General features: G+C 38.0%; 1 protein-coding gene across 6 annotated transcripts in view; it reads right to left on the bottom strand.

Moving 5' to 3' along the window:
• PHKA1 (phosphorylase kinase regulatory subunit alpha 1) overlaps nucleotides 1-25,733 on the bottom strand; it is a 137,514-nt gene that overhangs the window by 66,816 nt on the left and 44,965 nt on the right. For all 6 annotated transcript variants that reach the window (XM_045995989.1, XM_045995986.1, XM_045995987.1 and 3 more), the window contains exons 8-14: nucleotides 25,241-25,387; nucleotides 24,228-24,281; nucleotides 22,567-22,689; nucleotides 19,130-19,225; nucleotides 18,131-18,238; nucleotides 15,593-15,671; nucleotides 2,924-3,058 (exon numbers count right to left, since the gene is read on the bottom strand). In XM_045995989.1, the coding sequence (XP_045851945.1) occupies nucleotides 2,924-3,058; nucleotides 15,593-15,671; nucleotides 18,131-18,238; nucleotides 19,130-19,225; nucleotides 22,567-22,689; nucleotides 24,228-24,281; nucleotides 25,241-25,387 (742 nt within the window). The remainder of the gene's footprint in view (nucleotides 1-2,923; nucleotides 3,059-15,592; nucleotides 15,672-18,130; nucleotides 18,239-19,129; nucleotides 19,226-22,566; nucleotides 22,690-24,227; nucleotides 24,282-25,240; nucleotides 25,388-25,733) is intronic.

The following is a 25,733-nucleotide window of genomic DNA, read 5'->3' on the forward strand; positions in this document are numbered from 1 at the left end:
GCTAGTAGCTTATCACTTCAGTCTCTTGCTTCTCTCCTCACATGTACCTCTATAGGCAGATCTTCCTTTGGCTCCCTCTCATATATAGGACACTTGAGATTACATTTAGGGCCCACCTGGATAACTGAGACTAATCCTCCCATCTCAATCTCTTTAATTTAATCACACTTGTAAATTCCCTTTTGATATATATGGTAACATTCACAGGTTCCAGGGAGTAGGGCCTGGATATCTTTGGGGACCATTTTTTAGCCTTCCATAGTTCAACCTCTGGCTCCTACAGATTCATATACCTCCCACTTACAAAGTGCATTCATCCCATTCCAACATTCTGCAAACTCTCAACACATTACAGCATCAACTGGTTCAAAATCTCTTCTAAATATCATTATTTATAAAAGCCCCAATTCTCATTAGCTAAATCAGGTATGGGTGAAGATTTGGGTATGATATGTCCTAAGGCAAAATTCCTTTCCATCTGTGGACCTCTGAAACTAGAAAACAAGTTATATTCTCTAAAAATACAGGGGTACAATACAAATTATAGACATTCTCATTCCAAATGGGAGAAAATGGAAGAAAGGAGTCAGCGGCTCCAAACAGTTTTAAAATCCAATTGGGCAAACTCCATTATGTTTCGAGGCATGGTCGTAATCCTCTGTGGTTTGAGGCTCTGCCCTCTGGGTGCAAGACACCTCCCTTGAAGTCACCCTTCCCTTTTCTTAAAGAATAGCACTTGTTCATAGCTTAGCAGTTTTATCAGCCTGCTTCCTGGCTATATAACTTTAGGGGTTCAATATCCATCTTTAATCTTGTCCTCTCTCTGTCCATTTCAGTCCAATTTGGCAGTGTTTCTGCACATATAACATTCTCAAAAACTTTGTGGGTACTGCATATATGTCATGGAGGTTCACTGTGTTAGACAAGAGGGTCTTCCCTAAGATCTGTCCTGGATAACCATATCTCTATCCCTAGATTCTGCTAAGTGGTCGAGGGAATCCATGAGTCACAGCCTTATCTCTTCAAACAGCCCAATGTGTGAATGAATACAGTGATCTTTTGATCTTTCTGAAGCACTAGAAGAAGGTTGTCCAGCTATATTCTTGACCTTTTTTCCAGAGCATGCTTTCCTGATAGCAAATCTACTAATTTTATCATCTTTTCCAATATGGATTTCATCAAGTCCTGGTTCCTTTTTGCTTAACTGTTCTTTCCCTCAATAGTCTTTTCTTCTTGCATTTTTACTATAAGCAGCAAGGAAAAGCCAGGCCATGATTTCAACACTTTGAAAATCTCCTTAATATCCAAGTTCGTAATTTATAGTTGTGTTTTCCACATAATACAGGATACAATTCAGCTAACCATCCTTCTGTCACGACAACAAGGATCCTTTTCCTCAAGTTTGCAATAACATGTTTCTCATTTCTTTCTGAGCCCTCACTGGCCATGCCTTTAGCACCCTTATTTCTACCAACAGTTTGTTTAAAGCAATATCGACTTTTTCTATCATGTGACTCAAAATTCTTTCAGCCTCTATCCATTACCTGATTCTAAAGCCACTTCCACATTTTTTAGATATTTGTTACAGTATCACCTCACTTCCTAGTACCAAAATCTATATTACCTTCCTATTCCTGCTGTTAATAAAGTACTACAAACTCAGTGGCTTAAAACAACACATAATTCTGGGGCACCTGGGTGGCTCAGCGGGTTAAGCCTCTGCCTTCGGCTCAGGTCATGATCCCAGGGTCCTGGGATCGAGCCCCACATCGGGCTCTCTGCTCTGCAGGGAGCCTGCTTCCTCCTCTCTCTCTGTCTGCCTCTCTGCCTAGTTGTGATTTCTCTCTGTCAAATAAATAAAATATTAAAAAAAAAAACAAAAAAAAAACAACACATAATTCTTTTCTTACAATTTTGGAAGTCAGAAGCCCAAAATGAGTCTTTCAGGATTAAAAACAAAATCAAGGTGTCAGCAGGGCTGGTTTCTTCTGGAATCTCCAGGAGAGAGTCTCTTCCTTGACAATTCTAACTTCTAGGGGCTAGGCATTCCTTGGAAATCTTTGGCTCATAGCTACACCACTCCAATATCTTGTTTCTGTTGTCACATGCACTACCTTTTATCGTCTGAATTCCCTCTGCTTTCCTTTTATAAGGATACTTGTGATTACATTTAAGGTCTACCTGGAAAATCCAGGACAATCCTCCTCATCCTGAGCTCCTTAAATTAATCATACCTGCAAATTCTCTTTTGCTATATAAGGTAATATTCATAGGTTCCATGAATTAGGACCTATATGCTTTTGGGGGCCATTAATCAGTCTTCCACAAGAGTAGTTTTAAAAAATTTACAGAGCCTTTTTTTTAGTTAATGGTGCAGTGATTTATTTTAATGTCAAATTTATAATAATTGTATAAATTTGTAATTTGTAGCAATCTGCTTAATGTGTCTATCATTAAGTTTAATAAATTAGATAAAAATTGAGTGAAAATTAAAATAAGTATTAGATTAAGTGGAATTTAGTAATATTGTCAACCAATTCATTACATGACATGGTATAAAAGACCTAAAATAAATGTTCCTTGGCTATTGCTTTACATAAAATTAACATGTATTCAAAATGGAAATATATGCCTCAAGAAAGGGGAGAACATGTTAGTTAAGCATGCACTTGGAATGAAGATACAATATTGTTTGCTAACAGTCACACCCTATATACTGGATTCATAAACACATTCAAAATTATCAAGCTTGCTCAGGATATACTGGGTTAGAAACTTAGGTTCCAGAGACTCTGAATTCCTTCTCAGATCCAGTTTAATAAAGCAGTACAAGATTAAAAAAAAGAAAAAGAAAAGAAACCAGCCTGTACTGAATAATGCTTTGATTATTATAATGACTGATTATTAAGGCCGCTCTCCTTACCTAGGCTGGAATAAATGTGGCTGAGAATACGGGCTGGTTGTACTCTGATAGGGTATACCTCAGCAATGGTCTCCACATCAATCCCCTTGTCCTTCAAAATGGCCTTGATTTCTTCAGTCTCGGCTAGAATGGAAACTACAGGAAGGAAAGAAGATGAGGTCAACAGAAACTTTTATTTCAAGAGGAACCTAAAAATCTCTCAAGCCATGTAATTTCTTTTGAAGGGAAGAGAATGAAAATGGGAGGAAATTAACAGTTATTGAGGAACTTTGATGAAACAAGTATCATGCCAGGTACGGTACATAACACAATTATCTAAGTAGAAAAGGAAAAAGGATTCATGCCTAAAGTATTAGATTCTGCTTTTTTGGCTAAGTGCAAGGTGCTCCTAGAGAACGCCATACTTTTTATACCTGAGATTCCACGTTTAAATAGGGGAAAAATCCAACACAAGGCATGTTACAGCTTTGGTTCCAAGGCTCTTTCATATCCTTAAGACCAGACAGGATTTTGAGGGTAATAAAAAAACACCCAAATAATAAGAATTATTCTATAGCCAGAGAATGGTAGAAGACAAGGGAAACTGGGAATAAAGAATTGAGGTGCCATAGTTAAAACTGCATATGGTTGTTCTGGGGTTAGGGGGGTAGGATCTAGACTCTGAGCCTGCCAAGCCTGGACAGCTCCCTTTTATTCCTGTTGTAATCATGTTTCTGAAGTGCTTATCACAGTCACAAGGGAGGAGGCCATGCCAGTTCCCTGACTCTTCTGTTTACTTTCCCTTGAGGGGACAGATACCTGGCTGGGGGCTAATAATCTGAGTGGGGCCTCAGTTGGCTTGACACTAAGGACTGAGAGCAAATATGTGCCCTATTTCTGTTTCTCCAGTGCTGGTGAATGTATTGAATTGGGTTTACGTGAAAATGAAGGTACCATTTGGTTCATTCAAGTTTACTAGTATTTTCTATGTTGAGTGTTTGGGACAAAAGCCTAGTTAACAGAGTGCACTTTCTTTTTCTTTGCCATTATCTTTCGTGTATATTTGTGTGTGTTTGTGTGTGTGTGTCTTTCTATCTTGGGAGCCTCATGGTATTGTGTTGCTGTTGGTCTGGGTCAGGATATGCAGCTTATGGCAATCATAGGGCCCCCTGGCCATAACACAATCTCAATTACTTATAACTAGAAACATGAAAATGACAAAGATTCTCCAGGGAATAGAAACAAAGGAATAATGATAGTGGGCTAAGGAAAGTCCAGGAAAACATGCGTGGTCATCCATTCATTCATTAACAAACATTTGCTAAGCACCTAAATGGACAAAGTACTATTCTAGGCACTAGGGATAAAGAGATGGATAAGTTAGTCTCTCTCTTTAAGAGCTTACAGTGTGATGGAAGTGACATACACATAAGCCGTTTATAAAATAAGCTGCTAGGTTACTAGAGAGATGCACAAAACACTGTAAGCCCTGGAGAGTGACACTTATCAAGTCTGGGACAGGAAGAGAGTGCTTTCAGAAAAGGCTTTCTGAAAGAGATGATGTCTAAGCTGAGTTTGAAAGAATGAACTTTAGCCAGGAGAAAGAAGGGAACAGGGATGGGGAAATCCACTTTAGGTATAAAGTACATGATAATCATAAAACATGGAAATGAAAAAAGAATGTGTGTGGGGGTGAAGAGAACCACATATACTTTAATATTGTTGTTGCATAAAATATTTTGCACAGTGGTTTAAAAAAAAAAAAAGAATCCGGAAAGGCAGACGGAGGCTAGATCTTTAAGGAGGGCATATGTTTCACTTTAAGGATTTTGTAATTTACCTTTTGGCGGTGATTACCTAACGGCATTCTACTGAGCTTCAGGGCTCTGCAGAGGGCAATGCATTGAAAGAGAATTAAATGAACAACACCTTGGGGTGCTAGGAACACTTTCAACCCCAATAGCTGAGCTTTTTTTTTTTAAACTTTATGTTTTATAAAATATTTAGGAATTTCCACCTATGTGCTAAGCACAGCCAAATGCAAGGAGTACAGAGATAGACATGATCCCTGGAGAAAATGACACTGATACTGAGTTCTGCTAGAAGGCTGAATAGAAATTAATCTGGCAGAGGAGAAGGCAAAAGTAAGGGAGTTGTTCCAGATAGAAGAAACAGCATAGACATGGAACAGGGCAGATCTAGGAATTATAAAATGTTCTTTACAGCATGAGCATGGAGTGTGAAGAGGTCATTGTAAAGAAAGGACAATGGAGACAGGGTCAGGCTCATAAAGGGCTTTATAAGCCATGTGAAGGAGGTTGGCAATGGAAACGCTCGGAGAGTTGTAATCAGGGGATTAATATGTCTATAACTGTACCTTAAAAAGGAACATATTCATGTTTGATGATTAAAGAATAAACTGATAGACTGTTGTGGGCCTAGACTGAAGACAGGAATACCACTTAAAAATTTATTGCACTATAAGTGAAGCAGAGAGAGTCAAGCATCATATAGTTTCATTTATTTGTGGAGCATAACAAATGACATGGAGGACATTGGGAGATGGAGAGGAGAAGGAAGTTGAGGGAAATTGGAAGGGGAGGCAAACCATAAGAGATTATGGACTCTGAAAAATAACCTGAGGGTTTTGAAGGGGCGGGGGTGGGAGGTTGGGGAAACCAGGTGGTGGGTAATAGGGAGGGCACGTATTGCATGGAGCACTGGGTGTTGTGCAAAAACAATGAATATTGTTACGCTGAAAAAATAAATAAACAAATGTGAGTGGAAAAAAAAATTTATTGCACTAAGGCAAGTGAGAGACGCTGATTACTTAGATTAGGATCATGACATTTACACTGGAGAGGACTAGATGGATTTCAGAGTCAATTAAAAGGTAAAGAAATCAGGATTTGTTAACTGATTGAATATAGGAGGTGAGGGGGGGAGATATTGGGAATGATTCCCCAGGTATTTATATGTGTAACTAAGAAAATGCTTAAGAGAATGTTGTGCCTATGTGCACAGGCACATAGGGAGAAAAGCAGGCATGGGTGATATAATAGTAGGAGGGTGCAGCTGGAGTAATTTTAGACATGTTGAGTTTCAAGTGGTTGTAAAACATCCAAGTGGGGCTGTCTTAAAGGACAGTGATATAGATTCAGAAGTCATTAGCATATAGAGATGAGATGGGTCAAGGAGAATACATAGAGAAAAAAAAAAGAGAACCCAGAATATAACCTTGAGGAAGCTCAACATATAAGAAATGGGCAGATGAAGAAAAGCCTGGTGTAGAAATGAGTTTTTGTCCCAAGGCTTATATTTTCTTCATGCTATAGGAGGTGAAGTCATCTTCTGAGAGTGAAGAATCAAGGAGATAAGAAAAGGGAGATTTGGAATAGGAGGAAACAGAGAGACAAGAACAAATATTCTAAGTCAGAAGGTCAATGGACAGAACTCCTAGAAATACCAACAGTTAAGGGGCAAAGAAAATAGGAAGCCCAGATTGAGACAGAAAATTGCAAAATTTAGGTTGAAGAAGATCCAAGGGATGGTATCACAGAAGACATGGGAATTAAGAGTTTCCAGAAAGATAAACAATAAGTGAAACAGAAAGATCTACTAAGAAGTAGGTTGAAAGATACCTACTGAATTTTTCAATAACTTAAGCAAAAGCATTTTCAGAGGAATAATAAGCAGGACTGGAAAGGACTGTAGAATGCAAGGAATATGAAGTGAAAATTCAGATGAGAAAGGAAAGAAAGGGTAACTAGAGGGAGATGAATATGTAAATAAACTAAAAACCAGAACCAACAGAGAGGAAGAGTTTGAAGAAACAGGAAAGAGTAGGTTTCTAGGAATGCTGGGGAAGAGGATAGGATCAAGCATTAGAAGGAGGAGTTGGCCTCTAAGAGAAGAAACACCCTTTCTAAGACCAGAGAAAAGGAGACAAGGATGAGTGAAAATATAAGCAGGATTGTGGTGGGGGACTGGGAAACTGACAACAATCAGGATATTAAGATTATCTAGCTAGATTAAGATACGCCAAAGGAAGGAAGGAAGGAAGCTGCTTTTAAAAGCAGGCCAAGAGGGGCGCCTGGGTGGCTCAGTGGGTTGAGCCACTGCCTTCGGCACAGGTCATGATCTCAGGGTCCTGGGATCGAGTCCCGCATCAGGCTCTCTGCTCAGCAGGAAGCCTGCTTCCCTCTCTCTCTCTGCCTGCTTCTCTGTCTACTTGTGATCTCTCTCTGTCAAATAACTAAATAAAAAATCTTAAAAAAAAAAAAAGCAGGCCAAGAAAGAGGATGAAAGTAAGGAATGGAGCTGAAAAAATGAAAATGCCGAGTAACAGTAAGAACAAGGAGCAGCAAGAGGTACTGTGAGTCTAGTTGAGTTGGAGACTGAAGAATCACAGTGCAGAATTACATCTGCTCATTTGTGTGATTTTTTTTTCTAGTAGTTTTAGCAGGCCAGGTACAGGATCAGAAAATGCAGAATGGAAGAGGGTGGGAAGATGACAGAGTAGGAGGACCCTCAGCTTGTCTCATCCCATAGATACACTAGATAACAACTCACATCAATGTAAACAACCCAGAAAACAATCTGAAGACTGGCTAAAGACTGTATTAAAGGTATCTGAAGACTGTACTAAAGGTACAGAAAAGGCTACACTGAAGAAAGTCAGACTTTCTTCACTACAAAATGGACCATGGCCATCTACAGTGGGGAGGAAGCTGGCAGCACAGAGAAGGGCGAAAAACAGACTGTTACACTGGGAAGCCTGAACAGAGAAGATGAATCTCCATAATGTTTGGCTTTGAAAGTGAGACGGGCTGAATTTTGTGAATTCTTACAACCGGCAGGACTTAAAGCCTGGAATTTTAAAAATCAGGAATCTTGGTTCCAGGAGAACCCAGAAAGCATTAGGAAGTGGAGTCCCTGCCCTTTAAAAGACTACAGGACAAACAGCCAGCAGAGATATAGCATGGAAGCAGCAGTTTGAAAATGTTGGGGCAGATGGGAGGGAGAGTTATTTACTCATCTTACATACTCATCTCAGATGGGAGGGAGAGTTATTTACTCATCTCATCCCTGTCCTGGAGAGGCAGGGATCACAGAGAGACCCCTCTAGGAATGAAGGGGCTTCCACCCCTCAGCATAAACACATGACCACATGCCCAGGAACCAGCAGATCTGAAACTTGCTACCTAACTTGCTTACACCAAACCCTTTCACTCCTGTGCTGGGGCAGATTTGTCCTTTCCAGTCACGCTTGCCTCAGTCATGGGGCTGCAAGTCTCCCTCCCCAGAATACAAGTGCAAACCCCACCAACACCTTATCTCCCAATCCACATGTTCTGTGGGGCTGAAGTTCCAGTAGTGGTGGCAGGTCTCATTTTGCAAGCTGACAGTTGCACACCTTGTTAAAACACGCCCTCACCCAACTGAGGAGCAAACACTGACCACAACAGGCAAAGAGAACCTCTGCAGACAACTGGACTGAAGGAAAAAGAGGCCAGGACTCAATAGCAGGGCATATACAGCACACATAGAAGATACTCCCTGCAGCACCAGGTCCTTGGGAATGGGAAACTACACTGCAGGGCTCTATAGGACCTATTCTTTATAAGGCCAATATCATAAAGAGCAACAAAATTAGCTGACTTTCTTAACACAGAAACAGAGAGTAGACAAAATGAGGAAACTGAGGAATATGTCACAAAAGAAAGAAAGGGACCAAACCATAGCAAGAGAACTAAGTGAAACAGATATAAGTAGTATGCCTGATAGAAAATTTAAAGTAATGATCATAAAGGTACTCATTGACCTTGAGAAAAGAGTAGAGGACATCAAGGAGACCTTTAACAAAGACATAAAAATGAACCAATCAGAGGTGAAGCAAACAATAATGGAAATTAAAAATACACTTGATGTAATAAATGGCAGGCTAGAGGAAGTAAAATAATGAATTAATGACCTGGAAGACAGAGTAATGGAAAGTAACTAAGCTGAGCAAATGAGAGGGGAAAAAAAAGTATACAAACTGAGAATAATTTTAGGGACCTCAGTGATGGCCATCAGTGTAATAACATTCACATTATAGGGATCCCAGAAGCAAAGAGAGAAAAGGAGGTATAAAATCTATTTGAAGAAATAATAGCTGAAAACTTCCCTAATCTGGAGAAGGTAACATCCACATCCAGGAGGCACAGAGATCCCCACACAAAAATCAACCACAGGAAGCCCACACTGAGACACATACTAATGAAAATAGCAAAAAGTAGTATTAAAAAAGGATTTTAAAAGCAGCAAGAGGGAAGACATTTACATACAAGGGAAACCCCATAAGTCTATTGGATTTTTCAGCAGAAGTTTTGCAGCCCCGAAGAGAATGGCATGATATATTCAAAATGCTGGAAGGGAAAAATCTTCAGCCAAGGTTACTCTATCTAACAAGGCTATCATTCAGAATAGAAGGAGAGAAAGAGTTTCTCAGACTAATAAAAACTAAAGGAGTTCATGACCACTAAACCAGCCCTACAAGAAAGGAATAGAAAGGAAAGACTATAAGTGAGAGTATCAAAAGTAAAAAACACAAAAACAGTAAAAATAAGTATTTCTGTAAATAATAGTCAAGGGATTCATAAAATAAAAGGATGTAAAATATGATACTATATACCTAAAATGTGGAGGGACATGAATAAAAAATGGGTTTAAATGTAAACAATCAACTTAACATAGACTGCTATATGCAGATGGTATATACAAACCTAATGGTAATTGCAAATCCAAAACCACTAATAGATATGCAAACAATAAAGAGAAAGGAGCCCAAGTATATCACTAAAGAAAGGTAAGAAACCATGAAAGAAGGCAAGAGAAGAAAGGATCAGAGAAAAACTACAAAAACAACCACAGAACAAGTAACCAAACAGCAATAAATACATATCTAACTAAGTACTTTAAAAGTAAATAGACTAAATGCTCCAATCAAAAGACATAGGGTGACAGGATGCATAAAAAAAACAAGACCCATCTATAAGCTGCCTATAAGAGACTCCTTTTAGACCCAAAGACACCTGCAGATTAAAAGTGAAGGGATAGGGAAACATTTATCATGCAAATAGAGGTCAAAATGAAGCTGAGGTAACAGTATTTATAACAGACAACTAGACTTTAAAACAAAGGTTGTAACAAGTGACAAAGAAGGACAGTATTTAATAATAAAGGGGACAGTCCAAAAGAGGATATGACAGTTATAAATATTTATACACCAAACATTGAACACCCAAAAACATAAAACTATTAATAACAAACATAAAGGAACTAACTGACAGGAATACAATAATAGTAGGGGACTTTACCACCCCACTTACTTCAATGGACAGTTCATCCAAACAGAAAATCAACAAGGAAACAGTGGTTGTAAATGATACACTGGACCATATGGATGTAACATATATTTTCAGAACACTTCATCCTAAAACACGAGAATACACATTCTTCTCAAGTTCACATGGAACATCCTCCAGAAAAGATCACATGTTAGGTCACAAAATAAGTCTCAACAAATTTAAAAAGGTCGAAGTCATACCAGGCACCTTTTCTGACCACAACACTATGAAACTAGAAATCAACCACAAGAAAAAATTTAGAAAGAGCATAAATACATGGAGATTAAATAACATGCTACTAAATAATGAATGGTTCAACTAGGAAATCAAAGAAGAAATAAAAAATTCCATGGAAACAAATGAAAACACAATGGTCCAAAATCTTTGGGATGCAGCAAAAATGGTTCTAAGAGGGATGTTGACAGCAAGAAAAATCTCAAATAAACAACCTAACCTTACACTTACAGGAGCTAGAAAAAGAACAAACAAAACCCAAAACCAGCAGACAGAAGGAAATAACGAAGATTAGAGCAGAAATAAATGATATACAAACTGAAAAAAGAATAGAACAGAACAATGAAAGCAGGAGCTGGTCCTTTGAAAAGAACAACAAAATTGATAGACCTCTACCCAGACTTATCAAGAAAAGAAGAGGAAAGACCCATATAAAGAAAATCAGAAATAAAAGAGGAGAAATAATAATCGACACCACAGAAATATGAAGGATTGTAAGAAAACATTATGAAAAACTATATGACAACAATCTGGACAAGTTAGAAGAAATGGATAAATTCCTAGGAGTATATAACCTACCAAAACTGAAGCAGGAAGAAATAGTAAATTTGAACAGACCAACTACCAGCAATGAAACTGATCAGTAACCAAATAAACCCAACAAACAAAAAGTCCAGGACCAGAGGGCTTCACAAGCGAATTCTACTAAACATTTAGTCCAGGACCAGAGGACTTCACAAGTGAGTTTTACCAAACATTTAAAGAAGAGTTAGTACATATTCTTCTCAAACTATTCTGAAAGTTAGAAGAGGAAGAAAACTTCCAAATTCATTCTGTGAGACTAGTATCACCATAATACCCAAACCAGATGAGGACACCACAAGAAGACAACTAGAGGCCAGTATCTCTCATAAATATACATGCAAAAACCCTCAACAAAATACTAGCAAACTGAATCCAACAATGCATTTAAAAAACCATTTACCATGATCAATTGGGATTTATTCCTGGGAGGCAAGCATGGTTCAATATTTGCAAATCAATCAATGTGATACACCACATCAGTAGGAGGAAGGATAAGAACCATATGACCATTTCAATAAATGCAACAAAAAAAAAGAAGCACTTGACAGAGTATAACATCCATTTATGTGGACTCTGAAAAACAACCTGAGGGTTTTGAAGGGTCAGGGGTGGGAGGTTGGGGGAACAGGTGGTGGGTAGTGGGGAGGGCACGTTTTGCATGGAGCACTGGGTGTTGTGCAAAAAGAATGAATACTGTTACGCTGAAAAAATAAATAAAATGGATAAAAAAAAAAAAACAAAAAAAAACCCTCAACCAAATAGGTGAGAAGAAACATACCTTAACATAATAAAGACCATTTATGAAAAACCTTTAGTTAACATCATCCTTAATGGGGATGAACTGAGAGCTTTTCCCCTAAGGTCAATAAAAAGACAAGGATGTCCACCCTTAACAGTTTTATACAACATCGTACTGGATAGTCCTAGCTATAGTGATCAGACAACAAAAAGAAATAAAAGGCATCCAAATTGGTAAGGAAGAAATAAAATTTTCAGCATTTGCCGATGACATGATACTCTACATAGAAACCCTAAAGACTCCACCAAAAAACTACTAGAACTGATAAATGAATTCAGACAAGTTGCAGGAAACAAATCAATGTACAGAAATCTGTTGTACCCCTCTACACTAACAACGAAGCTACAGAAAATGAAATTAAGAAAACAGTCCCTTTTACAATTTCACCAAGAATAATAAAATATCTATGACTAAACTTAACCAAAAAGGTAAAAGACTTATACTCTGAAAAGGTAAAAGACTTATACTCTGAAAACCTAAAACACTGATGAAAGAAATTCAAGATGATTCAAAGAAACTGAAAGATATTCCATGCTCATGGCTTAGAAGAACACATATTGTTCAAATATCTATACTATCCAAAACAATCTAGAGATTTAATGCTGTCCCTATCAAAATACCTACAGCATTTTTCACAGAATAAGGACAAACAATCCTAAAAATTTGCATGGAACCACAAAAGACCCCAAATTGGCAAGTCAACCTCAAAAAAGAAAAACAAAATGGGAGGTATCACAATTCCAGACTCCAACTTGTATTACAAAGCTCTTGTAATCAAAACAGTATGGTACTAGCATAAAAATAGACACATAGGTCAGTAGAACAGAATAGAAAGCTCAGAAATAAACTCAATTATATGGTCAATTAATCTTCAACAAAGGAGGAAAGAATATCCAATGGGAAAAACAGTCTCTTTAATAAATGGCCCGGGGAAAACTGGATGGCTACATGCAAGAGAATGGAACTGGATCACTTTCTTATGCCATACAGAAAAATAAACTCAAATGGATTAAAGGCCTAAATTCAAGACAGGAAACTATAAAAATCCTAGAGGAGCACAAAGGCAGCAACCTCTTTGACCTAGGCCAGAGCAACTTCTCTCTAGATATGTTTGCAAAGGCAAGGGAAACAAAAGCAAAAATAAACTATTGTAACTACCTCAAAATAAGAAGCTTCTGTACAGCAAAGCTAAAAGATAAGCTACTGAATGGGAGAGGATATTTGCAAATGATATATCGGATAAAGGGTTAGTATAAAAATATATAAAGAATTGATATAAGTCAACACCCAAAAAAACCACATAATCCAATTAAAAAATGGGCAGAAGACATAAACAGACACTTCTCCAAAGAAGACATCCAGATGGCTACCAGATACATGAAAAGATGCTCAACATCATTCATCTTCGGGGAAATACAAAGCAAACCTACAATGAGATAATCACCTCACACCAGTCAGAATGGCTAAAATAAAAAACATAAGAAACAACAAGTGTTGTTGAGATGTGGAGAAAAAAATGCTCTTACACTGTTGGTGGGAATGCAAACTGCTGTAGCTACTGTGGAAAACAGTATGGCATTTCATTAAAAAGTTAAAAATAGATTATCCAAAGATCCCTTAATCACACTACTGGGTATTTAACCAAAGAATATAAAAATACTAATTCAAAGGGATATATGCACCCTTATGTTATGGCAGTATTATCTACAATAGCAACATTATCGAAGCAGCCAAATGTCTATTGATAGATGAAAAAGAAGAGGTAGTATATATGTACATATAAAAAATATATATATACATATATACATATATATATGAAATACCATATGATTTTACTAACACATGGAGTTTAAGAAATAAAATAAGAAGCAAAAGGGAAAAAAAGAGAGAGACAAACCAGGAAAGAGACTCTTAATTGCAGAGAAAAACTGATGGTTACCAGAGGGGAGGCTGGTGGGGGTGGGGGGATGGTTGAAATAGGTGATGGGGATTAAAGAGTACACTTATTGTGATGAGCACTGAGTAAGGTATAGAATGGTTGATTCACTATATTGTACATCTGATTCTAATATAACATTGTATGTTAACTATACTGGAATTAAAATAAAAAACTTAATAGAAAAAGAAAATGCAGACTATAAGACTGATATGGCACTATGTTTTTTCTGATGGGTATGGGTATAGTAGAATTATGGTGCATGGGTGATTAAGATATTTAAATGATCAACAAATAGGGAAGAGCAGACTCAGAGACAATAGGTACAGTGCCACAGGCCAGAAAAGAAAACTGAAATAATGTATAGCTATAACCATAAACTGGAATTTTCTGGAATGGGAGATATATGAGGTGGAATAGTTCTAAAGTTTGGTCCTCAAAATGAGTGGATAACATAGAGGTGGAGGGAAACGCCACTAGGTTTATGGGTATCCAAGAATTTTGAGGCTAAGATATTAGTACTTATTATGATGCTGAAATCTAGCACTATAGCAGGAATTGGGGAAGAAGAGGAAGGCTGTATGCTAAATGAATGAATTAGAGCAACCAGGAGAACAATACAGCCAGATGGCATAAGCCTCAAAGGAGAACAAAGTGTCTCATGGGAAGGGAAGAATAAAATACACAGGATTATTTCCCATATAGCACCAACCCAGAAGTCAAGTGACCAGAGACATTTTATAGGAGCTTAGTACCATACTGGATTGTGTCGCTGGAGAGTCAAGAAGGAAAAAATGAAACAAGATGGGAGTGTGAGGGAGACAAACCATAAGAGACTTTAATAAGTCACAATAAGTTTTAATGTCACAAAACAAACTGAGGGTTGCCCAGGGGAGGGGGGTCAGGAGAGGGTTGTGGGGTTATGGACTTTGGGGAGGGTATGTGCTATGGTGAGTGCTGTGAAATGTATAAGCCTAATGAGTCACAGACCTGTACCCCTGGGGCAAATAATACATTATATGTTAATAAAAATAATTTAAAAGATCACTTGGAACTTTACATCCTAGGAGACTAAAATAATAGTGAGGTCACTACAAGAGATAAGGAAGGTAGAAAGATCTACTTATAAGAGAGGGGAAAGGATGGGATGGAGACAAAAGAGGTCAGTTTTGCATTTTAAGTATCAGTGATAAAGATGTTTCATAGATACTGGGACTTGAATTTATAGACCTTAGCTTAGTGTTTTGCATAGAGTAGATACCTCAAAATTTAAATTAATTGTTAGGAACAAAAAATAAAGGTTTTCAGTACTCTCCAAAGAAGGAATAGTTGGATCCATGGAAGCAAATGTATTTTGAAGGAGGCAGCACTAGCAAAATAACATAGAGTGTAAATACAGAGACAACAGTGAAAGATTAAGTATACAACCATTAAAAGGGCATGAGAAGAAAGGAGTATTAACAGAAAAAGCACAGAAGGAATGTTCAGAAAGAGAGAATCTAAAGGCTACAATATCATGACAACTGAAAAGAGTTTCTAGAAGTAATAAATGGTTAAGAGTGTCAACATTACTTATTAAGCATTTTGTTCATGATTAATAGCAATCTTGAAACCAAAAAGAACTGAGTTCATTGTATACTTTTTGAAGCCTAACAAAACCAATGATAAACAACAAAGCCTTCATTTACTAGTCCAAAACAGATTGTTAATATAAAGTTTTTGCTGCCGGGAATAAAAATCCATACCTTGAACCACAACATCTGGCTTTGGTACTGTAGAAAACCTTCGATTTAGGGGATCAATTTCTCCAGGAGCTAAAAATCCCTAAAGAAAAACCATAAAAAGACAGACTATTATTTCTCAAAGAAAAAGCTAATGTTTGAGGAGAAACAATGTACCATGCCAAAAACCTGCCCTTTAACATGTGAGAGGCAGGTATGGAAAGGACACAAATAACTTCACTATATAAAAAATGTCTGAACCCCCAATTCACATTCACATTAATTTCTTCTGGAATTAATTTCTAGTGGTGGCCACAAGTTCTTTGTTGGAAATACAAGTGACAAGCAGAAAGTTTTTTTTTTAGTTATACCTCTACCTTCTCTGGATGTATATAATTAGACAATCAGACCACAATGCTTATCATCAATAATTTAAGTCTTGTTGTTTTCTCATTTGTTCATGTGACTGCTATACTTTCTGCTCAGCAGATACCTTTTTTTGAAATATTTATTTATTTGTGAGAGAGAGAGCGAGCGAGAGAGAGCGAGCAGGGGGAAGAGCAGAGGGAGAGGGAATCTCCAGTAGACTCTGGGCTGAGCACAGAGTCCAATGTGGGGCTCGATCCCAGGACACTGAGATTATAACCTGAGCCGAAACCAAAGAGTCAGATGCTCAACTGACTGAGCCACCCAGGCGCTCCAGCAGATACCTTTTGACTTGAATTTCTGTCCTTGATGAAATGGGATGAATTCACCCATTTTACCCTTAAAAACACCATTCACCTCCTCCTTTTTGACACATTTAATTTAATGAGAAAGTCATCAGGTCAGGATTACTTTAAGCAGATCTTTCTGCTCATTATTGCTATATTATTCATAATATCAACTAAAGATAATCCTGAAATTCACATTGATGTATGTCAATTATATCTCAATAAAACTGAGAAAAAAATCCAAAACAGAGTGAACAAAAAACAGCTGCAGAAAATAAAGTCATACATAAGCAGGTCAAAGAATCTGGCTCAGAAAGGATAGCTAAGTACCACCTCGGATCTTCTAGAAGCCTCACTTATAAGTTCCCATAAGAACCTACAATGGGGAAATAGATTTGTCTGTAAATCTGGAAAACTTTTAGAAAGAGAGCCCTTACTATAGCTCACAATATCAAAAATAAGCTGGACATTAAGTATGAAATTCCCAAGTGCTTCATTAAGAACTGTTTCAACCAAGGGGCACCTGGGTAGCTCAGTCATTGAGCATCTGACTCTTGATTTTGGCTCAAATTATGATCTTGGGGTCCTGGGATCAAGCCCTGTGTGGCGCTCCACATTCAGAGGAAAATCTGTTCAAGGATTTCTCTACCTCTCCCTCTGCCCCGCCCCCTCCTTACACACGAGTGCTCTCTCTCAAGTAAAGAAATAAGTAAATCTTTTTTTAAAAAAGGCAAAAAGGCGTTGTTTCAACTGAATTTAACATAAAAAACATTTAAAAAGCCCCACAGCAAAAGGTATACAAATCAAAAGCTTTTGCACAGCAAAGGAAACAGTTAACAAAACCAAAAGACAACTGACAGAATGGGAGAAGATATTTGCAAACGACATATCAGATAAAGGGCTAGTATCCAAAATCTATAAGGAACTTAGCAAACTCAACACCCAAAGAACAAACAATCCAATGAAGAAATGGGCAGAGGACATGAACAGACATTTCTGCAAAGAAGACATCCAGATGGCCAACAGACACATGAAAAAGTGCTCCACGTCACTCGGCATCAGGGAAATACAAATCAAAACCACAATGAGATATCACCTCACACCAGTCAGAATGGCTAAAATTAACAAGTCAGGAAATGACAGATGCTGGCGAGGATGCGGAGAAAGGGGAACCCTCCTCCACTGTTGGTGGGAATGCAAGCTGGTGCAACCACTCTGGAAAACAGCATGGAGGTTCCTCAAAATGTTGAAAATAGAACTACCCTATGACCCAGCAATTGCACTACTGGGTATTTACCCTAAAGATACAAACATAGTGATCCGAAGGGGCACGTGTACCCGAATGTTTATAGCAGCAATGTCTACAAACAATAAATTTTTAAAAATTATGTTCCCAACCACTTTTCATGGTACCTAAAATTATCTAATCAGTTTATTCAATTAAATAATGAAACATACTGCTTGAAAAAGTTAATACTTAAATCCATTATCAGTCATCATTACCATCTAAGCACAAGTGCATGCATCAGTCACCAGGCAAAGCACTGGCAGGGGGTGGTGCTGTTCTGAAAGGGCAAGATCTAGTCCCTGATTGGAGAACAGCTCCAAGTCCGGTGCCAAGGTAAGACACCCTGGGCAGTATGAAAGACATGGGTGCCAGGGGGAAAAGATTTTAGTCAAGGATTGGTCATGCTTCCACTCTAAGGACCTGACCTGGAGGAAAAGATATAATTAAGGCAGAATATAAAGGACAAAAGAAAGATCCAGATTTAATGAGCTACTCACAAATCTGATTATTACAATGACTAAAGAAGAAAAAAGGTGGAAGTGCCTTGAAGTTTCCCCTTACCTCTGCCATCAAGCTTCCTAAGATGTACAGAGACTGACCCCACATATGTGGCAACTTGCCCATGGGGACCCGGTCCACAGTGTGAGGATTCTGATATTCTTCATCAACCTAAAAGAAAAGATAAAGAAGCCACACAAAAGGTGATGGAAGGTTAAAGATACTGGACAACAAAAGGGCTGAATCTGGATTGTGACTCATACCCTATAGAACAGTTCAAGCCCTATGACTCCAGTCTAGGGAAAGCCTCCTCTAAATGTGTATACATACAAATCACCTCAGGATTTTGTTCAAAGACATATTATGACTGAGTAGGTGTGAAGAAAGGCCCGAGAACTGCATTTCTAACAAGCTCTCAGGTGATGCTGCTAATGCTGCTAGGAGCTTATTCTATCCGTCTCCACCCTAATGGAAGACAGATACTCTCCCATGGCTAATGCTCCTTTGGAATGGAGAAGACGAACAATGGTGCTCCCAACTGGCATTGCAGGAAAATGAAGACATACAAGTATGTTGTAAACAATCCCAGATTACTGGCCTCAAAGCAGAGAATACCAAATCCTGAGAGTTCACACAGAACTTCACTCTAGTTCTGCCTACTGAACTCTATCACTCTCAGCCTTAAGGTTTGTTTTTTTATTTAATCAATCTCTGAACAATTAATTTTTGAAAACTGAGGTATGGTTGACATATAAAAAGGCCCTAATATATTTAATGTATGCATCTTGATGAGTTTGAGGATAAGTAACACACCCATGAAACTACCATTGTCACGTCTGGTCTTGCCCTTGTCTCACTATGCAATGGCGCCATACCTGAGACTGCTTTAAAAATTTATTTTCAAAGGCCTAAAATCATATTTTCATCATCTTATACCAAAAGACTCACTTTGAGAACATTAAAGTCAGAAAAATAGAAATTATTTGACCCAAATGGAGCAGTCCCATTGAGGTATGGCTCTCTTTCTCCCAGCTCCATGTTACAAAGGCATGTTGAACTCACCCTGTCTGGAGGAACACTGTACAGCTCTGGCAGAAGTGGGACTCCATTTTTGCCCTTGATGAGGACTGCTTCAAGAGCCTCTCTGTATTCTTGAACCTGTAAATAAAAGAAAGGGGGAAAAAGTTTATAGAGTTTCCTCTGGGGATCTCAGGGAGGGTTATAGCCAAAGAAGTTCCTATTACAAAGGACCATATTCACCTAGGGCAAGGGAGAAGAAAGGAGAGTAGCATTTACTAAATGTGTATTACAGGCCAGATACTGTGCTAGAAATTTTGTGTGCTTTAACACATTTAATTTTTTCAATTTAAATTCGATTAGCCAATATTTAACACATCATTCACTTTTGATGTTATGGTCAATGATTCATTAGTTGCGTATAACACCTTTAATTTTAATAACTCTCCTAGGAGGTATATGCAATTAAAGCCTTTTTACTGAAAAAAAATAAGGCTCAAAGAGGTTATGAACTTGTGGAAGATCACACAACAAGTATAAGGTTGGGCCTGGATTTGAGCCCAAGTCAGCCTGCCTCCACAGGCCTGTTTTTATCCACTATTCAAAATATAGCTTCTTTACCTCCCTCTCTGCCTACTTGTGATCTCTGTCTGTCAAATGAATAAATAAAAATCTTAAAAAAAAAACAGAAACAAAAACAAAATATAGCTTCTTGACCTTTACATGTACTGGCTTTTAAAACTGTATTTAACTGCTAAAATAAGTTTCCATTGTAGTGAAGTTCATTTTTTTTTTGTTTAACAATTTGTTGTAGATTATATTAGTAATACATTAAAAAGCAAAACAAACACAAAAAAGAAAAAAACCCCTATAATTTATGGTGGAAAAAACAGTTCTGCTATCACAGTTGTTTTGAAAACGCAAATTGATTCCAATGTGTTTGATGTAAGAGGCAACAATTTGAGCAGAACCCGGATTCGATGTTTGCTTATGCAAGATTTTGACATGAGAGTACACTCAGCTGAACTGAGCCCAAGTAGGAATACCCAAAACACACACATGCACACACCTCAGGACAATGAACCACACTCAAGCATATTCTGTGTTAGAACTTTCTGTCCGATTTCAGATAACACTCCTTCTACTGCTTCAAAATCACTCCTGAGCTGCTCCCTTCCCACAGCCACCCTAGCTCCATGACTCTGTGTACCTTCCTTTCTCTTTCATTTCTTCCCCTTTCTCCTCAGTTTGTTTTGTATTCATCCTGCCTGTTCTATGTTCTTTTTCTCCTTCCCCTCACTCTTTTGCCATCTTTCTTCTTCTTTTCCTCTGGCATGCAGGGTGGTGGGCATGGGAGCCCGTCAGGTGAGCTGGCAGGAACATGGGTGCACATTTATCTGTGAGCAAACCTAAGGTCTTTTTCAAGGTACAAGTGTCATATTTACTGTGGTATTTATGGATTTCTTAACCATTTCACATACATAAAGTTATAATGCTGTGTTTATCAGGTTCCTATCATTTTGTATGTACTTCTGGCAAACTTTTTAAATGTTGTGTCCCAACCTCATTTTCCCATGAGACTTATAGTTTTCATTCCTCAAATATGCAGAGCATGGTGATTTTCAAGAAACATATATGTCATATTATAGCTGAACTGACTATCTCTTGTGCGTATGGTATATCTTCAGCTATGAAATTAAAAAAAAAAAAACTTTAGGGACATCTTCTTCTTCAAAGAAGAGTGAAAAATTATTTCCATTGTATACAGAGAAACCAAAGAATTCAATGACTATATTTGGGCTACTCAAGTTTCAGGAGGGAATGGGGCACCTGGGTGGCTCAGTCAGTTAAACCTCTGCCTTAGGCTCAAATCATGATCCCAGGATCCTGGGATGGAGCCCTGCATTGGGCTCTGTGCTCACTGGGGAGTCTGTTTTTCCCCCTCCCTCTGACCCTCCTTCCCACTTGTGCTCTCTCTCTTTTTTCAAATAAATAAATAAAAACTTTTAAAAACAAGAGTCAGGGGGAAGCAGAAAAAAATGAGTAAAAAAGAATCCAGGTTTCCCAACTCTTCCCCCACCCTGAGTCCAAAAAGCCTGAATGTGCTTTGTACTTAGTAGGCACATTTGATAAATGCATCTTTCTTTGAGGAAGAAAAGTTTCTTATAAAAAATTCTGTGGAATTTGAGAAGGACTGAGAAAATTGTAGAATCAAAATAGGGTGGGTTATTTCTATTACTGCTTATCTTATTTGCTTTCTTTAAAAGGGCTTTTAATTTACTGAAATTTAGAGTAAAACAGCACCTTGTGGCCCATGAAACTTTGGTGTAACCCTATTATTTAAGTCATATTGGCAGTTACAGATTAATATTGGCCAAAGCATTAAAATTACACAAAATTGTGCTTTATGTAGCCAAGTATAAGTGACTTCCAAATGTGGATTTCTGCCCAAGTTTAGACCATAGCCAATTTGTAGAATGCCTGACTCTAAACTTCCTTGATCAAATCTCCCAGTCTCACTATTTTCCAATGATGATTTTTTTAATAATTTAAAAAAAATTTAATAAACATATAATGTATTATTAGCCCCAGGGGTACAGGTCTGTGAATCGCCCAGTTTATACACTTCACAGTATTCACCATAGCACATACCCTCCCCAATGTCCATAACCCCACCACCCTCTCCCAACCCCCCTCCCCCCAGCAACCCTCAGTTTGTTTTGTGAGACTAAGAGTCTCTTATGGTTTGTCTCCCTCCTGATCCCATCTTGTTTCATTTATTCTTTTCCTACCCCCCAGACCCCCCACGTTGCATCTCCCCTTCCTCATATCAGGGAGATCATATGATAGTTGTGTTTCTCTGATTGACTTATTTCGCTAAGCATAATACCCTCTAGTTCCATCCACATCATCGCAAATGGCAAGATTTCATTTCTTTTGATGGCTGCATAGTATTCCATTATATATATATCACACCAACGATGATTTCTAAAGTACTTTATTCATATAGCTCAAAAAAGTGATGAAGACCATGTTTGGGGGGAGAAGGACAAAATAAATGGGTCATTGGGGTTTTTTGTGGGGGCCAAAGTCAGAACATCATTTCCAAGATTTTATATATATATATATATATAAAATTTTATATATATATATATAAAATATATATATACACACACACACACACACACACACACAGCCAGGAAGAAAAGTCAAGTACCTCTAACAACTGAAGCAAGGGGACAGGCTTGCCATTTTGCTCTCTATGTTTGTTAAAAGCCAGGTCTGAATGATGGCAACATAAAGGCCTTTCAACTCTTAACCTAGTACCCTCAAGTATCAGTCTCTAGAAGACTCTAGAAGACTCTGTCTCTTCCCTATTAGGGAAGGCTTCCATTTGGTCATAGGGTCAGTACAGCCATTAACTGACAGATGAAGACATACTAAAAACATTCTGCTGAAAGTCTTTTTCCCCGGCATATTACCTGTGCTGCATTGCCACTGAAGACCCCATCGAGGATAAAGTATGTCCAGAACAGTGGCCATTCACACTCAATGTTTTCAAATAACTTCAGCTCAGATGGTTCATAGTACAGGCGACTGGGATCCTGGTAAAAACACAATAAAGTCTATCTTATCACTGCAAAGTCAGCCATCTGTCTTTAATTCAAAGGTATCACAATACAGCTTTTCACTTCTGAATGTTTCAGAGAAGGCAGGGCATGTACAGATTCTCCCTTCCTTTGAGAGTACTTTGTGATGTGACTTGCAACTAGTAGAACTGGGATAACAATGATACCATGGGTAGGTATATGTAGAAGTGAGATTCACTGTGACTTTATATTTGTTAGGTTTGAGGTAGCAGCAGAACATACAAATAGAAATGTTTACAAGGACAACAAGAGATGAGGGTTCAGGAACCATGCTCGTCGAGGTGACATTTGAAGCACAAGTTACAGATTTAGTACCTACATATAGTGAACAAATTACCCAAGAACAGAATCTCGGTAAACCCTCATAGTTTGGTGAGGAAAGAACAAAAAGAGAAGAATTAGGATAGTGTAGTGTTGTATAAACTAAATGGGAAGAGAATGTCAAGAAAGTGGAGGGGCAGGTAGGTAATAGTACTGTACTGCAGAGAAGTGGAGTATAATAAGGATGGGGTAAAGACTATTGGATTGATCACTTAGGAGATTTTGATGATATTTTGAAGCATAATTTTAATAGGTTGGTAGAGATAGAAATCAATAGGGCTAAAGAATAAAGTGGAAGAAGGGAAGTAGACCAGAAGAGTCTGAGCTCAATGATTAAAAAAAGCCTTAAACAATGTTTACATTGCCAGTGAAGTGCTTCTTCTTGACCATTCATTCCCTTTAATAATAATTTTCTCCACTGACAATTCTGCAGAGAACTTCTGATTAGTGGAACAGAAGATACTAACTTTCCAAGATCTGGTACTGTTTAGAACTAACCAACTGCAAAAGGTGGAAAAGGGCCAGAAAGATCTATTGAAGGAAAGCTTTCTCCTTAGTAATCATGAAATATTTGGAAGGGAGATACTTTGAGACTATTCAAATATTCTGTTTCTGCTTAAACTTTCATTCACTGATTTAAGCATCTGTCAGTAGCTCTTTCCTGAAACCAACCAGCTGCAAGAAGTGGAAGAACTGGGGCGCCTGGGTGCCTCAGTGGGTTAAGCCTGTCTTCCGCTCAGGTCATGATCTCAGGGTCCTGGGATCAAGGCCCGCATCAGGCTTTCTGTTCAGCAGGGATCTTGCTTCCCCCTCTCTCTGCCTGCCTCTCTGCCTACTTGTGATCTCTGTCTGTCAAATAGATAAATAAAATCTTTAAAAAAAAAAACAAGTGGAAGGACTGCACCTTTCTCTAATTTATTTAATCCATAAAGACTCACATATCAAACTTGGCAACTAAGCCCAACGAAGGTAGCAAACATGAGTTATTTTGATCCTATTGTGTGATTATTTTGAGTATCACCAGTGAGCTAAGTATTTTGTCTTCTGAGTACTTTTTAAAAAAAATTATGTTCAGGTAGCCAACGTATAATACATCAAGTATTTTCACTGAATGGACTGCAGACAGTAGTGACCATTCTACCGTGGACTCATTTTGGGTAAAAGAAACCTACCTCTTTAGGAGTTTTATATCCATCTCGTAGAAAGCGACAACAACCATAACGGCCCTAGGAATGCAGAGAAAAGAAGTTAGAAGCATGTACGTTGGTGCAGTCATATAATGCATCAGAAATACATCCTTTGCAACAGCTACATGTGCCGACCTATCACCAACATAGATATAGTATTTAAAAAATAATAAAATGTAATAAAAAAAAAACTTCTGATATCAGACCAGCAGCAGAAACTGATTTTAGCAATCAATGTGAATTCAAGTGAGGGCTAAGTTACAGGCTCTTCCCTAAAGCAGAGTTTCTAATATTATCTTCTCCATCACTTTCCACCACAGTGTAAGTCTGTAACAGCCCAATTACTAATCTGTGTTGTCCTGCTCACAGAGCTCATAAGAGAGCAATGGGCTTTTTAAAAAAAGACAACATATATTTTTTTAAATTTTGAGATAATTTGAAACTTAGAGAAGAGTTGCAAAAACAGTACAGAGAATCCCTATTACCCTTCATCTACTGTCCTTTTATATTATCAAAGCTAAAAAATTAAACTTTGTACAATACTATTGACCAAACTGGAGAACTTATTTGGATTTCACCAGTTTTTCCACTAATGGCTTTTTTTCTGTTCCAAAATCCATTTCAGGATCTCACTGCATTCAGTTAATCATGTCTCCTTAGTCTCTTCCGACCTGTGACAGTTCTTCAGTCTTTCCTTGTTTTTCATCACCCTGATGCTTTTGAAGAGCTCATCAGTTATCTGTAGAATGTCCCTCAATTTGGTTTTGTCTGGTGTCTTCTCATGATTAGACTGAGATAAGGCATTATTTGCACGGATACCACACTGGTGCTGTGCACTTTTCAGGGCACTGTATAGGGGTACACGACATCAGTATGTTTTATTACTGGTGGTGTTAACTCTGATCATTTGGTTAAATCACTAACTCAAGGCCCCCAACAATATTAATTTGTCCTTTAAGTCAAAGCCTTAAAGAAAAGAAGGGCATGTATGGACATACCTGAAGCTTGGTGATGATTTCTTGCTTTGTGAGCTCTACCAACTGGCTATCCTCTACTGCAAAGGCTGGGAAGGAAATAACTGAAAGTAGACTAGCATCTACCTCTTTGGATGTTGAAGCACGGGGGAGTATTGAATTAAGGATAGACTAGAAAGGAAGAAACGAAGTAAAATGTGGCACATTAGTAAATAACTTGGGATTATAAAACTGACAGATTTAGTCAAAAGATCTATGTGGAAGAGGATCATTTGGGAGAAAATCTACCATAATAATGATTCAATTATATTCAATAGTGAATTCCATAATAATTCGATAATACCTTCTAAGTGAGAGCTTAGAAAACGAGCTATTTCTGTACATCATCTCTTGTCTTAATACTGCTCTCAATGGTTCCCAATCCTGATTTTGAAACAGCTGCTAATGGGTAAAGAACACTCTATACATCATTTGTCCACAATCCCCTTGCTCCATTAGCAACCACTGAAGTGTAGAG

The sequence above is a fragment of the Meles meles genome, chromosome X, assembly GCF_922984935.1.
Source record: "Meles meles chromosome X, mMelMel3.1 paternal haplotype, whole genome shotgun sequence".
Lineage (NCBI taxonomy): Eukaryota > Metazoa > Chordata > Mammalia > Carnivora > Mustelidae > Meles > Meles meles.